General features: G+C 36.1%; 3 protein-coding genes across 8 annotated transcripts; all 3 read left to right on the top strand.

Annotated features, from left to right (window-relative positions):
- The first annotated feature begins 584 nt into the window (after positions 1 to 584).
- Positions 585 to 4,029, top strand: LOC103488368 (transcription initiation factor TFIID subunit 10). Of its 2 annotated transcripts, none has more exons than XM_008447072.3 (6): positions 585 to 799; positions 914 to 978; positions 1,631 to 1,693; positions 2,936 to 2,993; positions 3,066 to 3,116; positions 3,477 to 4,029. In XM_008447072.3, exons 1-6 carry the CDS (start codon positions 707 to 709, stop codon positions 3,555 to 3,557), a joined length of 411 nt encoding a protein of 136 aa, XP_008445294.1. In that variant the 5' UTR covers positions 585 to 706; the 3' UTR covers positions 3,558 to 4,029. The 2 variants fall into 2 exon arrangements, with proteins under 2 accessions (XP_008445294.1, XP_008445293.1); XM_008447071.3 differs by having other exon boundaries at positions 592 to 799; positions 3,607 to 4,029.
- A 688-nt stretch (positions 4,030 to 4,717) lies between these two features.
- LOC103488369 (glutamate receptor 2.5-like) lies at positions 4,718 to 10,394 on the top strand. The gene is made up of 5 exons (XM_008447073.3): positions 4,718 to 5,187; positions 5,843 to 7,158; positions 7,834 to 8,146; positions 8,843 to 9,249; positions 9,769 to 10,394. The coding sequence occupies exons 1-5, from the start codon at positions 4,896 to 4,898 to the stop codon at positions 10,198 to 10,200; spliced, it is 2,760 nt and encodes a 919-aa protein (XP_008445295.1). The 5' UTR covers positions 4,718 to 4,895; the 3' UTR covers positions 10,201 to 10,394.
- LOC103488370 (glutamate receptor 2.5-like) lies at positions 10,141 to 17,254 on the top strand. 5 transcript variants are annotated; one of them, XM_051082163.1, is made up of 8 exons: positions 10,141 to 10,200; positions 11,331 to 11,391; positions 11,962 to 12,284; positions 12,983 to 13,628; positions 14,224 to 14,908; positions 15,251 to 15,563; positions 15,802 to 16,208; positions 16,704 to 17,254. In XM_051082163.1, exons 3-8 carry the CDS (start codon positions 11,975 to 11,977, stop codon positions 17,130 to 17,132), a joined length of 2,790 nt encoding a protein of 929 aa, XP_050938120.1. In that variant the 5' UTR covers positions 10,141 to 10,200; positions 11,331 to 11,391; positions 11,962 to 11,974; the 3' UTR covers positions 17,133 to 17,254. The 5 variants fall into 5 exon arrangements, with proteins under 5 accessions (XP_050938120.1, XP_008445299.2, XP_008445297.1 ...); XM_008447077.3 differs by having other exon boundaries at positions 10,142 to 10,286; positions 12,060 to 12,284; XM_008447075.3 differs by lacking the exon at positions 10,141 to 10,200 and adding an exon at positions 10,201 to 10,286.
- The last annotated feature ends 279 nt before the right edge of the window (positions 17,255 to 17,533 follow it).

The following is a 17,533-nucleotide window of genomic DNA, read 5'->3' as shown; positions in this document are numbered from 1 at the left end:
ATATTAGAAAATTTTCCTAGTTTGCGTGACATGTAAAAGACTTTATGTAAGGTTACACTAATATAGTTAATTGATAATTAATATGACTTCTTCGATATCGGAGGTTTGATCTTTCGTCGTCACAATTGTATTAAAAAAACAACATTCACATCACAAGACTTGATCTAATTTAGTATATAAGGTCTTTTTTTATTTAAATAATCAATTGTCCTTGCCTTTATTTTTCGAAATTGATGGCAGGACATTAAGTGTGGTTATTAAGGCGGTAATATGCTAAAATTCAAGTAATGAATTAGTTGTAGATCAAACATCATCCAATAGATATATGCGTGTTACAAACCACAAGGTCTATTAAAACTTTTCTGAAAAGAATGCCGTAATAAGATACATGTTAGGATTGAATTTAGGGAAAAATGTTATTTCAACGAACTAATTTTTATTTAAACTCTTTTCAGAAAAATGATTTAAGATGCATTTCAAATTCTATTAGATGGGATATCGTACTTGTAGCTAATCAGAAAATAAATGCTTAAGTGGATGAGTAATAGGGAGCCACGTAGGCCAATGAGTATTCTATATATATAGGGCAAAATCTAATTCCGTTACGGGCATTACCCTTCAAACGAGCTTGATTTCGAAGAGAGGGAAAAATCTAACGAAGGAGAAGACGAGGAAGAAGAAGAAGAAGAAGAAAAGGAAGAGGAAGATGAACCATAGCCAACAAGCGACAGGGAGCAGGCACGACGATGACGCAGCGCTATCTGAGTTTTTAGCTTCTCTAATGGAGTATACTCCCACTGTAAGATCTCTTTTCCATGCTTCTTAACCCCAATGCGCTTCTCTCCCTCCACCCATTTATCTGCAAGTTCAAGTCATGTCGCTGTTGATTTTTTTGGGGGCTATCGTTTTACAGATTCCCGATGAGTTGGTGGAGCATTACTTAGGAAAGAGTGGATTTCAGTGTCCCGACGTTCGATTGTAGGTACCTTTTTGTTTGTTTGTTTTTTTTTCTTTTTGTGTATTTTTGTTCATCAAAACCCTAGGTCTAAAACGCGGGTTTTCTACCGATAGATGAGATGGGTATAGTCTTTCTCTTAATGTTTTGAGTGGTTCTGCTTTCTTTTCGCAATTTGATCGTACTTGGAGAATTTTTCATTCAATTGGTTGGTTCTTGACTGTTGATATCGATCAAAGTGAAGCTTAACTAAATTTCTTATTTTGTATTTTTTTTCTTCTAAAGAGACAATGTTCGTCGTAGTTGCTGATTTTTTTTGTTGGAAATTGCTTAATCTCTATGAACCGAGGATGAGATTGAAGGAGCATGCTTTTTTTTTTTAAATCAAAATTTTAAATTTATTTATTTTTAATAAATAAATAAATCACAGTTCTTCTCCAACGATTCTCTACTCTTTTCTACCATTTCATTTGCTACTTTTTCCACCCGAATTTTGAAAAATGGAGAGGATATTAGTAATTTGATATGATTATCGTGGTTAAGGCAAAGTGATACTTAGTTTTTATTAGCTTTAAATGCTTTCACGATGATATGTGATGTTTGTAGTTAGATATTGGATTTCTGTTTGTTGTGAAGATCAGTTTACATTGTTCTTATAGAGCTTCATTTTTGTAGGATCAGGCTTGTCGCTGTTGCCACACAGAAGTTCGTTGCGGATGTTGCAAGTGATGCTCTCCAGTATGCTTTCTTTCTTCCCCCCCATTTTTCCTATGAAGTGCAAGTAGGATACGGTCATTACTTGGTTGGAGACCTTATAAAAAAGAGCTTGAGTTGCAGACTCTTCTTTTTAATTTCATAATTTGACTGAGTTTGAGGACAAATTTTCTGAAAACAATCCTATGCTTACAGAAGATTCCTTTTGATTGTTTTACGAGCACGACTTATAATCAACCATTTAGCTCTTTTCTCTTAAAGAAAAAAGAAAGGCCCTAATGCACAGCGGTTATTGCATGACATGGTAACTGTCTCTCACTTTAAAAGATGAGACCCTTATTCCTCCTGAGATTTCCTTCCAAAAAAGTCGTTTACAATCCTTTTCTACTTGGACCACAAGGACTAAGATATTCTTAACAAGGATAGAAAATAGATAGGGATCCCACGCCACTAAAGGCTAGGCTTCGAGAGTTTACTGCCCTTAAAAGTCTTCAGCCTGAGCATGACATTAAGATTTGCCTGGTTGTGAGCAGTAGTAAAATGGCTTGATCCAAAGTGTGCGACTCAACTCTAAGTACTTCTATTTCGACGGTCATCCCAAATTGTCTCATTGAAAGTTGCAATAGTGGTTTCCTTGGTCACATTATTCTTCATCAACGAATTGGGGTTAATCTCCTTGTCTTTTAAAGGTTAGTCAATAATCAATTTCCTTTATTGGAACCTCTTTCAGATCTGTCTTTGAAGATCTTGGAAAATGCTGATCTCCCACCCTTTGAGAACAAGACTTTCACCAATCTCCCCTAAAAGATTGGTGCTTCTAAATTTTCCATGGAAAGTATGAACCTCACAGCTGAATGTACAATTTCACTTGTCAAGATTATCAGGATTTCTAGGAGAGACTTACCGGACAGTTCTCACTGTAAATTCAATGATTAGCACACTATAACAAACAGCTATTAGAGGAACAAATCACTCTTAGTAATCCTCTACAGCTGCTCTCATGCACCTACTAAGCTTTCTTTTGTTACTGATTTGATCGTTTTTATTGAATTCACTCTCACACAACCTATTAAGGAAATTTTTGAAGAAAATATATTCTTATTCTTATTTATTCATGTTAAAATTAATATTTTTCTTGATTGCTTTCTTTAGTTGGCCTCATATTTTGTGGCCTCCGTTTTTGTTTGTTCCTTTTTTTTGTTTGCCATTTTTCTCAATGAAATTTCAATGTCTCATTAAGGAAACTTATTTTCTTGTGCAATGTAGGCATTGTAAGGCAAGGCAGGCTGCAGTGGTGAAAGACAAAAGGGATAAACAACAAAAGGTGCATTTTTTGTAACTCAAGAGTCTCTTGATTGATAAATTATTTGGCCAATCTAACATTATACTGGTTCAGGATAAGCGGTTAATATTGACCATGGAGGATCTCTCAAAGGCACTTCGTGAGGTAAGCTCGAAATGTTATTTACTTATCATAAGCTCTTGTGCTTGCTATGGTTGATTCATATGCAGATATAGAGATCATTAGTTTCATTTTGTTATGTACTCTCGTTTTTTGGGTGGTGCTAGGGGGGTTGGTTATGGGTGGGTTGTGTGAAATTATCGATGTCACTTAGGCTTTAAAGTTGATGCTGGCCGGGGGCGGGGAGTTCTTATAAGAGTGGTAATCTGTCATAAAGTATGTCTGCCTTGTTTGTGTAATAAATTCGTGTCAGGCTGTAATCTTTTATAGAATTTGTGATTTGTTTTTTTCTTCTAATTGTATGATGCACATCCTCCACACTATAATATAGTTTTCGCTCGGCAGGGAATCGTTAATGTGCATGCTTTCTCATTTTATGACCACCACTTTGGAAATGATTACGTTTTGAGCATAGACACTTGGTGATCTAGTCGCTTATCCATAACTAACCGCCTCGTTGGTACTTGATGAACAGTATGGCGTCAATGTGAAACATCAAGAATATTTTGCTGATAGCCCTTCAACGGGAGTGGATTCTACTTCCAGAGAGGAATGAGTTGGAATAACGGTTAAAATGTCTCATCGTTATTTATGTCGTGAATATACTGAATTACTGATGGATAGCGTTCAGGGTTGGAGTATTTCTGGCTGACTCTGCAGCTAAATTTAGTCCCTGCCATGTGCAGTCATCATGAGTCATGTTGTACATTATAGCATTGCTTTGAACATCAAAATTAAGTAGCTGTGTTTCCTTAGTCATATTCTATTACTACTTTCCATAGCAAAGGCCTTAACCTTTTCGAACTGTCAAAGCGGTAGATATGTTCGGCATTTTCTACTTGTCTATTGAATGAGACTGTGCATAATGAAAATCATAACATCATTCTTGTTCATACAAGGTCGTGTATGGATGGTTGATCCACATCTGTCAGTGACCAGAATGCATTTTCTGTAGATTTCGACTTCAATTTATTTTTATTTGTTCCTGACTACGACATTTCTGTCGATTCTGAATGGCATACGCAATTCACTTGCCAGGTTTATGCCACAAAATGGTTCTTTGCTTAATCTATCCATCACCAATTTTGAACAATTCAATACCCTCGAAATAAAATGATATGGACGTCTCCAAAGTTTTTCCCCAATTTAATTTATATGAACTCGTAGTTGCCAAGTTGAATTATTTATATAATACATGGTCGGGATTTGAGTTGTTCTTATAATACTGTAAAAATGCCAAAGTTTGGACCCTGTTATCTCCAGCAACGATGTAAGCAAATATCTAAAAGCCAGTTTGTCGATCATGTAAGATGCTGAATTTTGATGATATAATTTAAGAAGATTTTTTTTTTAGTTTCGTGTTGACTTATAAATAACTAATATATGCCCAAGAAAGTCAATTTGAATCTCTTTCGAATTCATAAGAATTTCTACGTTTTTCCTGGTGGTTGAAATTTATAAAGAAAAGTCACTGAATAATGTGTGGGAGAGTGAGAGAGAGAAAATATGGTTTTATTAGCCAATAATCTAAATTTGAGCTTAGATTATTGACAAGTTGAGCTTTCATTCTTAATAAATAAATCATATACCTATTCCTTGCCCATGACAAGTGCAAGTTTTGATTTGGTCTATGGTACAGATTAATGTACACAAACATATACATAAAATGATTAAATTCATCAAAATAATGAGAATTTCATAATGAAGTTGTCCAGCCATTGATGTACTTGCATTGATCTGTTGGCTTTTCTTTTAGCAGTGATTATGAGGAGACGAAAGGGTATGAAAAGTGGTTTTTGGGTGTTGCTGATGATGCTCTTGTTGGCGGCGGCGATGGTGGCAGCGAAGGAGGGGGAGGAGGAGGAGGAGAAGGCGGCGGTGGCAGTGAAAGTGAAGGTGGGTGTAGTTTTCGATTGGGATGATTATGGGAAGGTGGATTTCAGTTGCATCTCAATGGCTCTCTCAGATTTTTATGCTTCTCGGAGTTATTATAAGACAAGAGTGGTTCTTAAGCCCATGGACTCCAATGGTACCGTTGTTGATGCAGCTGCTGCAGGTTCTTTTTTCAATTTTAGTCAAAATTAGCATTTAGTTGATATTAGAGACTACTTGAATCTTTTAAAATGGGTGGGACACTAAATTGAATTTAGTAAATTCTAACTGAAACTAAGCTTGTAATGTTTTTTTTTCCCAAAACCCAAAGTTTAAAGTTCAATCCATAGCGTTTCTTTTTAGAAATTAGGCTTCTCTTCATAAAAAAATTGTTACATGGGTATGCTTATTGGAAGCTGAACTGCATCCGAGTTTTTCTCTTTTTGAAAAGCTTGAATTCATAGTCAAATTTTAGAAAAAGAATGAAACTTTAAAAAATTACTCCTTTTGGGTATGGTTTACTCAAGTTGTGGTTCTTAGTTGTTTTAAAATGTTTCTTGTTTCTTCCCATTTTTCTTACTATTAAAGACTTCATATTTCTTAATTAAAAACATTCGAATTCTTAGTCAGTTTTTCAAAAGATGATTCTTTGAGTAAGTTTTCAAGACTCTATTTAGTATGACAAATAAGGGAACTGATCATAGCTAGAACTAGATATCCTCAAATCAAATTAAGAAATAATCATCAACGATAAAGTTTCTCTCCTCTTTCCTTCCTCACAAGTCTCAACAAACTTACATCTTACCATTATATTTCCATAAATGGACACAATTGAACAGCTCTAGAATTGATAAAGAAAGAGGAAGTACAAGCCATTTTAGGTCCAACAAGCTCAATGCAAGCCAACTTCATGATCGACATTGGAGACAAAGCACAAGTTCCCATAATCTCATTTTCAGCCACACGACCTTCTCTCACTTCTCACCGCAGCTCTTTCTTTTTTCGAGTTGCCCAAGACGATTCCTCTCAAGTTAAAGCCATCGGAGCCATCGTCAAAACCTTCAAATGGCGAAAAGTCGTCCCAATCTATGTCGACAACGAGTTCGGCGATGGCATCATCCCTTACCTCATCGACGCGCTCCAAGAAGTCAATGCTCACGTACCTTATCAAAGCATCATTTCCCCGGATGTAACCGACGACCATCTCACTAGCGAACTTTACAAATTAATGACAATGCAGACACGAGTGTTTGTGGTACACATGTTATCTGACCTTGCCTCTCGTATTTTCACCAAAGCAAAACAAATCGGAATGATGAAAAAAGGGTATGTTTGGATAATAACGGATGGTGTTACAAACATGTTGGAGTCCATAAAGCCTTCAACTTTTGAGTCAATGCAAGGAGTTATTGGAATAAAAACTTACGTCCCTAGAACTGAAAAGCTTGAATCTTTTGAACGTGATTGGAGAAAGAGATTTCTAGGGTCTTATCCAAAAATGGAAGAAGTTCCTGAGCTGGACGTGTTTGCATTATGGGCCTACGATGCGGCTTGGGCCTTAGCCATTGCAGTGGAAAAAGCTGGGACTGACAACCTTAGATATAGCCCAACTAATTTTACATCTTTGAACTATTTATACAATCTTGGTTTAAATCAGAATGGTGGGAAGCTGCGTGATGCGTTTTCGAAGGTTAAATTCAAGGGTTTGTCTGGAGATTTTAGTGTGAAACATGGGCAATTGGATTGGGAGATTTTTGAGATAGTGAATGTGATTGGGAATGGGAGAAGGAATGTGGGGTTTTGGTCACCGGAAAGTGGGCTGAGGACGGAATTGGAAAGAGGGAGAAATGGGCTGAGAACGATCATATGGGGCGGCGGCGATTCGGGGTTTCCGCCGAAAGGGTGGGAGATTCCGACGAATGAGAAGAAGCTGAGGGTGGTGGTTCCGGTAAAGGATGGATTTTGGGATTTTGTGAGTGTGGTTCGTGATCCTGTGACCAATGAAACGAAAGTGAGTGGTTATTGTATAGATGTGTTTAAGGCTGTGATTGAAGCTTTGCCTTATGCTATAGCTTATGAGCTTATTCCTTACCATAAATCTGCGGCGGAGCCAGGTGGCACCTACAATGACTTGGTTGATCAAATCTATCTTGGGGTTAGTATTCTTTTTACCTAGTTATGATTTTAAAAGTTTTAATTTAGTCATTTGGTCAAGATGTTTTAATACTAGCTCATCAACTTGTATTTGAAGAATTCTTCACTCCCTCCATGTATATGATGGAAGTAGAGAGGCGTACCGATATTTTCCTGCATCCCTTATGAGCCAGCTACATCATATTTATTAATTTTAAGCTGCTTATGATTGTGATATCAAAAGTTGAGCGTCCTCAGTTTACAGTGGATCATATGTTGGGTGAAATTTTTATAGAAAGTACGTGAGCGAAAATAAAACATGCTTGTTGGTTCAAGGCTAGTCTTTGTAAGTTGCTCAAGATAATATAGATTGTGTGACTACGTAGCTGTTGCCAGCTAACGAAGGAAAATGACGCTAGAGTTTAGAATGGAGAAAATATGAAGAAATTTTTACTATGGAGTGTTCTGGCATTTGCATAGTTTACTTGCTTACTTACATACAAGGTGTGTACTAGAGATCAACCTCTATTTATAGGTGTTAATAGAAAAGTCTAGAGATACTCAGTTAATGAGGAAGAAACTTTCTCTAGAAAATTTCATAATCCTAGAATCTCCGCATATTTCCTAAAAGTCCTCTTCTACTTTGATTGACATATATATCCTTATTGATTTGAAAAACTGTTTTGTCTGTGATTAGGAGTTTGATGCTTTGGTGGGTGACTTGACAATCCGAGCAAACAGGTCAAGATATATTGACTACACATTGCCATTTGCAGAGTCAGGGGTCTCAATGGTTGTGCCAATAATGAGCACCAAGAACACCAATGCATGGGTCTTCATAAAGCCTCTAACAGGCCATCTCTGGTCACTCACTGGCGGTTTCTTCCTTGTCATGGCACTTGTTGTTTGGATTTTGGAACATCGAGTCAATGAAGAGTTTCGTGGAAGTCCAGCGGATCAGGTCTTTACCAGTCTTTGGTACTCTTTCTCCACTATGGTTTTTGCCCATCGTAAGTACTAACAACCATATCCGTACCATTTTACCCAAAAACAAAAAATCTTTCTATAAAGCTCGAGGCGCACAAAAGCACAATAACAGAGCACACTATACAAAAGTGCAAGTAAAGAATTTTCATTTAGAACTAGAAAAATTAAAAAAAGGAATTAGGAAAAATTGGGTTTGACGCACAAGCGATGAATTGGGCTTGGTTAAGCAAATGTTGTGCCTTGGGATTGAGTGTTAAAAACTTAAAAGTAAATACAGCTCTAGTTATTCTAGAAATTTTTTTAAGGACTAAATAAATATCTCGATGTATGCATATACACATAGAAATATCTAGGATTTTGCCATTACTAGGAGTAGGACCCCCAAACTCCTGGTAACGAAAAGGGAGTACAAAATATATATAGCACGTAGGGATGTTAGGTTACTTTTTGCATTCCTTTGTTTGCACACTAAAGTATATCATTTTAAATATCGAACTCAAAACTTAATGACTAAAAATGTAACGTTTTGACAGTGACTAAATAGAAACTAAACCCAAAACATAGGGGCAAAAATGTATTTTTCCTTTTTATTTGGGCTCCAAGATCTCATGTGGCCTATAAATTACTTTTTGAAAGAGTGAGAAAAAGTGAGTATTGAGAGAATGAAAAAAGTGTTCTTATTTGTACTTCTTTTTAACTAAAGTTTTCTTGATTTATAGGGGAGATAACATTGAACAATTGGACGAGATTTGTGATGATAGTATGGCTATTTGTGGTTTTGATCATCACACAAAGTTACACTGCTAGTTTGGCCTCATATTTGACGGTTCAAGAGTTCAAACCGGCTGTGACTGATATCAATCAACTGCAGAAAAATGGAGAGAAAATTGGGCACAAAGTTGGTTCTTTTATCCATGAGATTCTCAAGTCGTTGAAGTTTGAAGAGTACCAACTCAAGACTTACCGTACTGCAGAAGAAATGCACGATCTTTTATCCAAAGGAAGCGCCAATGGTGGAATTTCTGCTGCCATGGATGAAAACCCTTACATCAAGTTGTTTCTCGCCAAGTACTGCTCACGATATACTACCACTGAACCCACCTTTAAAGCTGATGGCTTTGGTTTTGTAAGTTTCTTTCTTTCCCCTCCAAACAATACGAATAAATAATTATCGCTCTGTTTGGTATTTCGTTTAACTTGAAAAGTTAAGCCTGTAATTATTGTCACTTTTCTAATATGTTTCAAGTCTTGAAAACTAAAAAGAGTAAGCTCTGTTTGATAATGATTTCTTATTTAGTTTTAGGTTTTTCAAATTTATGTTGTTTACTCCCCGTGCTTGTAGTCTAGCTAGTTGGTATTTTTGGTCTATACAACCCAACCACTATATCGCTTAATTTAGCAGCTTTTATGTAATCTATTTTCTTTGCCTCTTTGTTCCTCCTTTCTATAGGGGGCTTTCTAGCCCTTCCTTTTGAGCTTTTCTCCGCTTCGATTTTTTACTGATATTTTTTATCGAATGAAATCTTTAGAGTTGGGATATGATGATGGTTCCAAAAAAGAAAAAAAAGATCAAACAGAGCCTAAACTCATGTAAGTTGAACTTTTGCGTTGAGCAATAACTCGAAACAATCTTTTTCTCCTGCAGGGTTTCCCCAAAGGTTCGCCTTTAGTACCCGATATTTCAAGAGCGATCTTGGAGGTGACGGAAAGCGACAGAATGAGAGAAATTGAAAACGCATGGTTCAAAAAGTTGGGAGAATGTTCGATATCGGATGCTTCGAAGTTGTCGTCGACTCGTCTGAGCATCGACAGCTTCTGGGCACTTTTTGTTATCGTGACATGTGTGTCTGCAGTTTCTGTCATCTGTTACATCATCAAATTTCTGTACGACCAGAAAGGCGTGTGGTCGAAGGAAATTCGTTCGACGACTGGGGAAAAATTGAGGGAGTTGGTTAAAACATTCATGGATAGAGATGCAGGAACTCACCCACTTAGAAGAAGGGTATTCATAAATGGCGCTCCTATTCATCCACAACCTCTAGTTATTCGAGATAATGATCACCCTCGAGCAGATTGAGTAATACTAATGGATATCTTCTTGGTGGGATTTAGATGGCACATTTTATTGTTTATATCATGATATGTTTACTTTTGATCTTGATGGTAAACGTTTCATCATTTTTTTTTTACCTTGAAATTTGTTTGTAATTTGTGTTTTTATGTTGACGTTACACAGAAAAAGGAAAGATTGGGTTATTCTCCAGTATTAAATATTTGAACTTGTCAAATATTTTGCTTTTTTTTTCCTTAGTATATTTTACCTTTTCTCTTGGTTTGAGTAGTAAGGAGGGATGCTTAAAAGATAGGGGTATTTTGAGATGATATTACCCTTTAATTGAGGCAACTTTTAGATAATATATATTTTTTCCTTTTAACATCTCTTTTCCTTCTACTCTTCTTTGATGAAGCTAAGTTTCAAAATATCATCTTATCTAATATAGTATAAGAGGCCAAAAAGTCCAGACATTACATCTTAAAATTGGCCTAAAAACAAGTGAAAATGATGAGTGTTAGAGATTTGGCGTTTGCTATGTATTTTTTAAATTTGTTGTGGTTGTCCCATATAAGATGTTTACCATCCTATCCCATGTTGTGTCCTACAAGTGTCTGCTTTGATGAGTTTTAGGATTACAGCTTTGAAGACACTTTTGAGCAGTAGGATCATGAATGTTCAAAAAGAAAAATATTTGTGGTGTCAATCTGTCACTGCAAGAAGCTTCTGCTGTTGATCTTCAGTGGTTCTCTAATTTTAGTGAATCATCTACTAAAACTTGGAAAGAAATTCTCTTAGGGAAGGTCAAGTACTCGAAATGGAGTGGTCTTCGTGGAAAACACTCAGATAGCCTAAATTTCATTGTGGAAAAGTCTCAATCTTAGAGGAGCCTCAGTGATCATTCTCTAAATCAGATTATAGTATGACACTTAAATTGCCATGTATTTACAAATGAGCATAACATTATAATCGTTTGACTTTATGTTAGTGAATTATCTTTCCTACCAAACTTTGTGTTTTGTCTTAGCAGTATTTTTATATGCACTTTACTATGTCTTTGGAACTACTGTAATAATGCGTTACCTTTTGTGTTAGATAGCCCTTCTTTTAGCCCATATCTATCTTATTAAGATTGTTGATTTTTTCTAATGTAGGATACACTCGAGATGCTCCTTTCTTTCCTGGCCCCTATATCAATGGTGTTGCAAAATTCTGGTACGGATACTGTCTCAACTTGGTTTGGATAAGAATTTGAAGGTGAAAAACTATTATAATCCCCTAAGCCAATAATGATATAATTAGATAGTCAATTACTTTACAAATCCAAATGAGATCAAAAGGGATGAAAATGATTAGTAACAGCCTAGCAAAATTTGGTCTCACTTAATTTTTTTTGGTAGGCTTTGACTTGATCTTTATTTTATTTTAATGCTACTTTTTAAATTTATTTGGTTATTGGCAACTTGAGGAGGTTGACATAATCAACAAAGTCTTTGTTCGTTCATAGTTACAAGTCTTAACATTAGCAATTAGTAGGACATTTTGCTCATGTATGACAATGATTGTTATTAAATTCAAAGTTTCTTATAAAGTTATGCAAGCAACCTCCCATTCCATCATTAAAATAACCTTTTCTCCATTAATTTCTTTTAATTAAAGAATTAAGTTTCATTTTTAACACAGACAAATCTTCTAATCAGTTCGTCACTACTTATTTTTTCTTTATTGGCCATATTAACCAACTGATCAAAAGTATTCAAGCAATTTCATTTGTTCACAAAACAGAGACTAAAACTAAATGATGAGGAGAAGAAAGGGTTGTAGATGTAGTGATTTTGGGATGTTAGCGGTTGTTCTTTTTCTTAACATGTTACTAACAACAGCGACCGTTGTAACGGTGCAAGACGAGGAGGAGAAGGTGGTGCCTGGAGAAGTGAAAGTGAAGGTGGGTGTGGTTTTTGATTTAGATTCTGTTTTTGGGGAGATGAGTTTGAGTTGTATTTCAATGGCTCTGGATGATTTGTATTCTTCTCGGAGTTATTACAAGACTAGAATTGTTCTCCACAGCATTGACTCCAATGACACTGTTGTTGATGCAGCTGCTGCAGGTTCTATCTCTCATTTCTTTTGAATCATATCATAAAAAATATAATAAAAATCTTAAAGAACATGCTTAGTATTAACCAACGATTCTCTGATTATTTTTGCAATGATATGATATTGTGCACATTGCTGAACATAAACCTTAGTGGGTTTTGCACTCTTGGTTTCACCTAAAATATTATTTTGCATCACCGCAGATAGTTGTCCTTAATACATCACTAATATTTATCTCATCTAGTCAATTTAGAACTTTTTCGAACTTGAGTAGATCACATGGATCAAATTTGAAAATCAAATTCAACAATTTGTTACTACACTATGGTTAAGATGTCAAGTCTAAATAGAAAACGTAGAATTTGAATCATGTAATTCAAAATTTGGAATCAGCACAAAGAACATGTGATCTTTGGGTAAAGGAGGATGGAAACATGAGTTAATATCAATTAGCTAAAGTGACATTTGATGCGAGTCCAAAGTCCCAAGAGGATTGATAGTAGTTATTATCTAGAGTAATGAGATATATCTTCTCTACTTAGTTTAATCATAGGAACTCTCACTTGTATTCTAAGCCATCCAAAAGTATATGAAATAAAAGGATTGTATAAACTTTATTGAAATCATATTTTCTCAACTAATTCATATATTCTCATCTTTTTCTGATCAACAAAAGATTAATCTAAACTACTTGATTTTCAACCCTCAGCTCTAGAATTGATAAAGAAAGAGGAAGTGCAAGCCATTATAGGGCCAACAAGCTCTATGCAAGCCAACTTCATCATCAACATTGGAGACAAAGCAGAAGTTCCCATCATCTCATTTTCAGCCACACGACCTTCCCTCACTTCCCACCGCAGCTCTTTCTTCTTCCGAGCTGCTCAAAACGATTCGTCTCAAGTCAAAGCCATTGGAGCCATCGTTAAGACCTTCAAATGGCGACAAGTTGTCCCCATCCATAGCGACAATGAGTTTGGCGAAGGTATCATACCTTACCTAATCGACGCTCTACAAGAAGTCGACACCGATGTGCCATACCAAAGCAAAATTTCCGCCTCTGCCAGGGACGAGCAAATCATAGACGAGCTTAACAACTTGATGAAAATGCCGACTAGAGTGTTTGTAGTGCACATGGCACCCCACCATGCTTCACGATTGTTCACAAAGGCTAAAGAAATTGGAATGATGAAACGAGGCTACGTTTGGATAATCACAGATGCTATAGCTAATCTATTGGATTTAATAGACCCTTCAGTCCTTGAGGCAATGCAAGGAGTTGTGGGAATAAAAACTTACGTCCCAAGATCCAAAGGGCTTGATTCTTTCAAACATGATTGGAGGAAGAGATTTCAAAGGTATTGTATTGATGTGTAGACCATAGTATTTTTTCCGTCCGTTATTAGATAACATGAGTTTCATCTTAAAACCAATTTGACAAATGATATGAGTAAAACTCATTAATGAGTGAGAGATCTCTTCGTTTTTCTAAGATGAGATCCTCACTACGTTTCTTTTGTTCCTTTACGGTACCTAATCTTTCTTATTTTTTGAACAACGGAATAGCTCACTTAGCTTAACACCTCCTTAACAATCTTATCATTCCAAGCCTCTTTTTTAAACCAGCTTTATGAGCTCTGATACCATAGTAGATAATAACATAAGTTTTTATATGAAAATCTAAACCAAAACCAATAAGCAACGAGAAAGAATAAACCATTTCTTTTGTTTACAATTTTGACAAGAAGTGTATATAAACACGGGCATCTGATCTATATTCTGAACATCTCTCCAACTAATCTTGACGTTTTCTGTTTTTCTTTCTTTGTTGATTCCACAACATAAACCTTATTTTTAACTTAGAATCTTTAATGGGTAACACAGTGTTAATGAACTAGACAAGTGTGTCAATATTTCTTGTTTAATTCTTTGCCTATCGGTTGTTTTTACTAGTTATTATCCAAGAAGGAAGGAAGAAGACATTCCAGAGGTAGACGTATTTGGGTTATGGGCTTATGACGCAGCTTGGGCGCTTGCCATGGCTGTGGAAAAAGCCGGGACCGACAATCTTCGGTACACCTCAACCAACATTACCGCATCGAAAATGAACTCAACTAACTATCTATATACCCTGGGGGTGAATCAAAATGGTCAGAAATTGCGAGATGCATTCTCAAACCTCAAGTTCAGGGGGTTGGCCGGCGAGTTCAGTTTAATTGATGGACAATTACAGTCATCTCTTTTTGAGATAGTGAATGTAAATGGGAATGGTAGACGAAACGTTGGGTTTTGGTCGGCAGAAAGTGGGCTGAGGAGGAAGGTGGAAGAGTCGGAAAGATCGGCGAAGGGGTTGAGATCGATCATATGGCCAGGCGAGCGTATTGTTACACCAAAAGGATGGGAAATTCCAACGAACGGGAAGAAGTTGAGAATTGGAGTTCCGGTGAAGCATGGATTTAGGGAGTTTGTGAGTGTGATTCGTGATCCTAAAACAAATGCCACAATTGATGTAGGAGGATATTGCATTGATGTGTTTAAGGCTGTGATTGAAACCTTGCCTTACAAGGTTGATTATGAGTTTGTTCCTGCCAACCCCAATTTCAGCTACAACGAATTGACTTATCAAGTCTTCCTCGGTGTAAGTGTCTCCTATTAACAAGCTACAAAATTAAAAAGTTAAAGATTGATCTTGAGAAATTGAAAGTCTTTTGACATATAAATTCATTAATCTATTATACACAAAATTGAAAATTTTTTATCCTAAATTGGGATTTGATCAGACAAAAAACTATAGTTTATGAACCTATAAAACATTTTTAAAGTTGAGTGAAACCTGTTAAACATGAAACTGAAAAATAGATAGACATAATGAATATTTTCAAAGTTTTGGACCTACTAAACATTTTTAAGGATCAGAATTTTGCTGCTGTGGTACACCTACTGATCTCTCGTGTGCCTTGTGTTATTGTTGAAAAAACAGAAATTTGATGCTGTGGTGGGCGACATAACGATCCGAGCGAATAGATCTTCATACCTAGATTACACATTGCCATTCACAGAATCTGGGGTGGCCATGGTTGTGCCAATGAAAAACAGCAAGAAAACCAACGCATGGGTATTTCTAAAGCCTCTTACACGGGATTTGTGGTTCGTCACTGCATTCTTCTTTGTGTTTGTGGCATTTGTTATTTGGATTCTTGAACATCGAGTCAATGAACAGTTTCGTGGAAGTCCTTTGGATCAGCTCTGTACTAGTCTTTGGTACTCCTTCTCCACCATGGTCTTTGCTCATAGTACGTCTTCTCGGTAACGTTTCCTTAGTTCTTATATATATTTTTAAGTTATATTTTACGTGTATGAACATTCAAGTTTGTATCTATTTAGTTTTTGAACTTTAAATTAGAGTATCACATACATTGTCAACTTTTGAAGTTAGATGTTCCTAAACTTTAAAACTCTTAATTTTATGTCCAATAAATTGATTTTTAATTTCTTCGGTTGTTCTAAGGCATATATATGTGCTCATTTTAGGGGAAGTTACATTGAACAATTTGACAAGAGTTGTGGTGGTAGTATGGCTATTTGTGGTTCTCATAATTACACAAAGTTACACTGCAAGTTTGGCCTCACTTTTGACGGTTCAAGATCTGAAACCAACTGTTACTGATATCAATCAACTTCTTAAAAATGGAGACAACATTGGATATCAAGATGGTTCGTTTGTGTACGAGATTCTTAAGTCATTGAAGTTCCATGATTCTCAGCTCAAATCTTACGAATCTCCAAAAGAAATGCACCAACTTTTCACTAGAGGAAGCATCAATGGAGGAATATCTGCTGCTCTTGATGAAATCCCTTATATTAAGTTGTTTCTTGCCATGTATTGCTCTCAATACACCACCACCGAACCCACCTATAAAGCCGATGGTTTTGGTTTTGTAAGTTCCTCATCTCTCTCATCCACTTTTTGACGCTCTAAAAATATTCCTTTAAGTTGTTTCTTGCCATGTCTTGCTCTTGGTAACTATCAATTCTTTTAAACATTTCTCACCCATATTTTCATATCATGAAAATATCCCTTTATTTAGATGTGGTATTGGTATCATTTATATATCCTCTTGAACTCGAGTGTTACATGTCCGCCAACTTCAATCTCGTTGAGTTTCACTTTGATCCCATGTTTATGCATCCGTTCAGGAATAGTACATGAATGAAACTGATGTCGCTCATCCTAATGACACAGTTCATGAGAATATGAAAGTAATCTATCCTATTCTATAAGAACAAACCACAAGATAAAGATTTGAGGTGGTTTAACGATAGTTTCTCTTTTATGCATATGTTAAAATAAGAATTGTTATTAGATTGTGACAGTCTCCATGACGATACACATCTTAAGGGTGAGATTCCTTTTTCTTTCCATTTTTTTTCAGGGATTTCCAATAGGTTCGCCTTTAGTTCCTCATATCTCAAGAAGAATCTTGGAGGTGACAGAAAGCGAGAGAATGAAAAAGATCGAAGAGAAATGGTTCAAAACGTTAAAAGAATGTACGGCTTCAAAAGTGGCAGAGTTGTCTTCCACCCGCTTGAGCATCAACAGCTTCTGGGCGCTTTTCCTCATCACTGGAGTTGCTTCCCTATGTTCTGTGGCTTTTTACGTCGGCAAATTTCTGTACGACGAACGGACGCGGTGGCAAAACGTACAGTCTCCAATCGGTGAAAGATTATACAAGTTGGTCGGGGAGTTCATGAAGAGAGATCAGAGAGCTCACCCGCTGAGGCGGAGGATATCCATAAATGGGGTTCCTTTTAATCCACAAGCCATAGTTGCTAGTGATGATGACCACCCTCGAAGAGATTGATGAATTAAATATTTTTCTTCCAATTGGGAGATGAAATATTTTGTTGGATATATGATTTAAGTAAACATTGTATTTCACATATTAGTTTTGATCAATCCATATGATTTGCTTTTAAACCTTCATCGATATATAGAACTAACATAAATGATCAAACATCCATAGTTTATATTGTGCTCATGCATTCGTTATTATTCGTGAACTTAATCTGAATCATTATTCATTTTAGTCAAAGTATTGATTTTTAGTACATTATCGTCACCTCATATTTCGTCAAGACCATGATCAGACTATCCATATTTTGGTTGAATACATCTTCTAAAGGCTCCAAGATATAGTAAGAAGGTGTCAACGTACCTTATATTAAGATGTTTCGATGTACCTCCTCTTGATCCCACTCTTCT

Source organism: Cucumis melo, chromosome 3 (genome assembly GCF_025177605.1).
Source record: "Cucumis melo cultivar AY chromosome 3, USDA_Cmelo_AY_1.0, whole genome shotgun sequence".
In the NCBI taxonomy this organism is placed as follows: domain Eukaryota; kingdom Viridiplantae; phylum Streptophyta; class Magnoliopsida; order Cucurbitales; family Cucurbitaceae; genus Cucumis; species Cucumis melo.
This window is presented reverse-complemented; position numbering and strand designations above follow the sequence as displayed.

Excerpts from the sequence above, each read along its gene's own strand:
- LOC103488370 (XM_008447077.3), top strand. The coding sequence starts at position 10,236 with ATGGCACATTTTATTGTTTATATCATGATATGTTTACTTTTGATCTTG. Across the intron at positions 10,287-11,330 it reads GTTTACTTTTGATCTTGATG|GATACACTCGAGATGCTCCT; the intron begins GTAAACGTTTCA and ends TTTCTAATGTAG. Across the intron at positions 12,285-12,982 it reads TGTTGATGCAGCTGCTGCAG|CTCTAGAATTGATAAAGAAA; the intron begins GTTCTATCTCTC and ends TTCAACCCTCAG.
- LOC103488368 (XM_008447072.3), top strand. The coding sequence starts at position 707 with ATGAACCATAGCCAACAAGCGACAGGGAGCAGGCACGACGATGACGCA. Across the intron at positions 800-913 it reads TAATGGAGTATACTCCCACT|ATTCCCGATGAGTTGGTGGA; the intron begins GTAAGATCTCTT and ends ATCGTTTTACAG. Across the intron at positions 3,117-3,476 it reads TCTCAAAGGCACTTCGTGAG|GGAATCGTTAATGTGCATGC; the intron begins GTAAGCTCGAAA and ends TTCGCTCGGCAG.
- LOC103488369 (XM_008447073.3), top strand. The coding sequence starts at position 4,896 with ATGAGGAGACGAAAGGGTATGAAAAGTGGTTTTTGGGTGTTGCTGATG. Across the intron at positions 5,188-5,842 it reads TGTTGATGCAGCTGCTGCAG|CTCTAGAATTGATAAAGAAA; the intron begins GTTCTTTTTTCA and ends ACAATTGAACAG. Across the intron at positions 9,250-9,768 it reads AAGCTGATGGCTTTGGTTTT|GGTTTCCCCAAAGGTTCGCC; the intron begins GTAAGTTTCTTT and ends TTTCTCCTGCAG.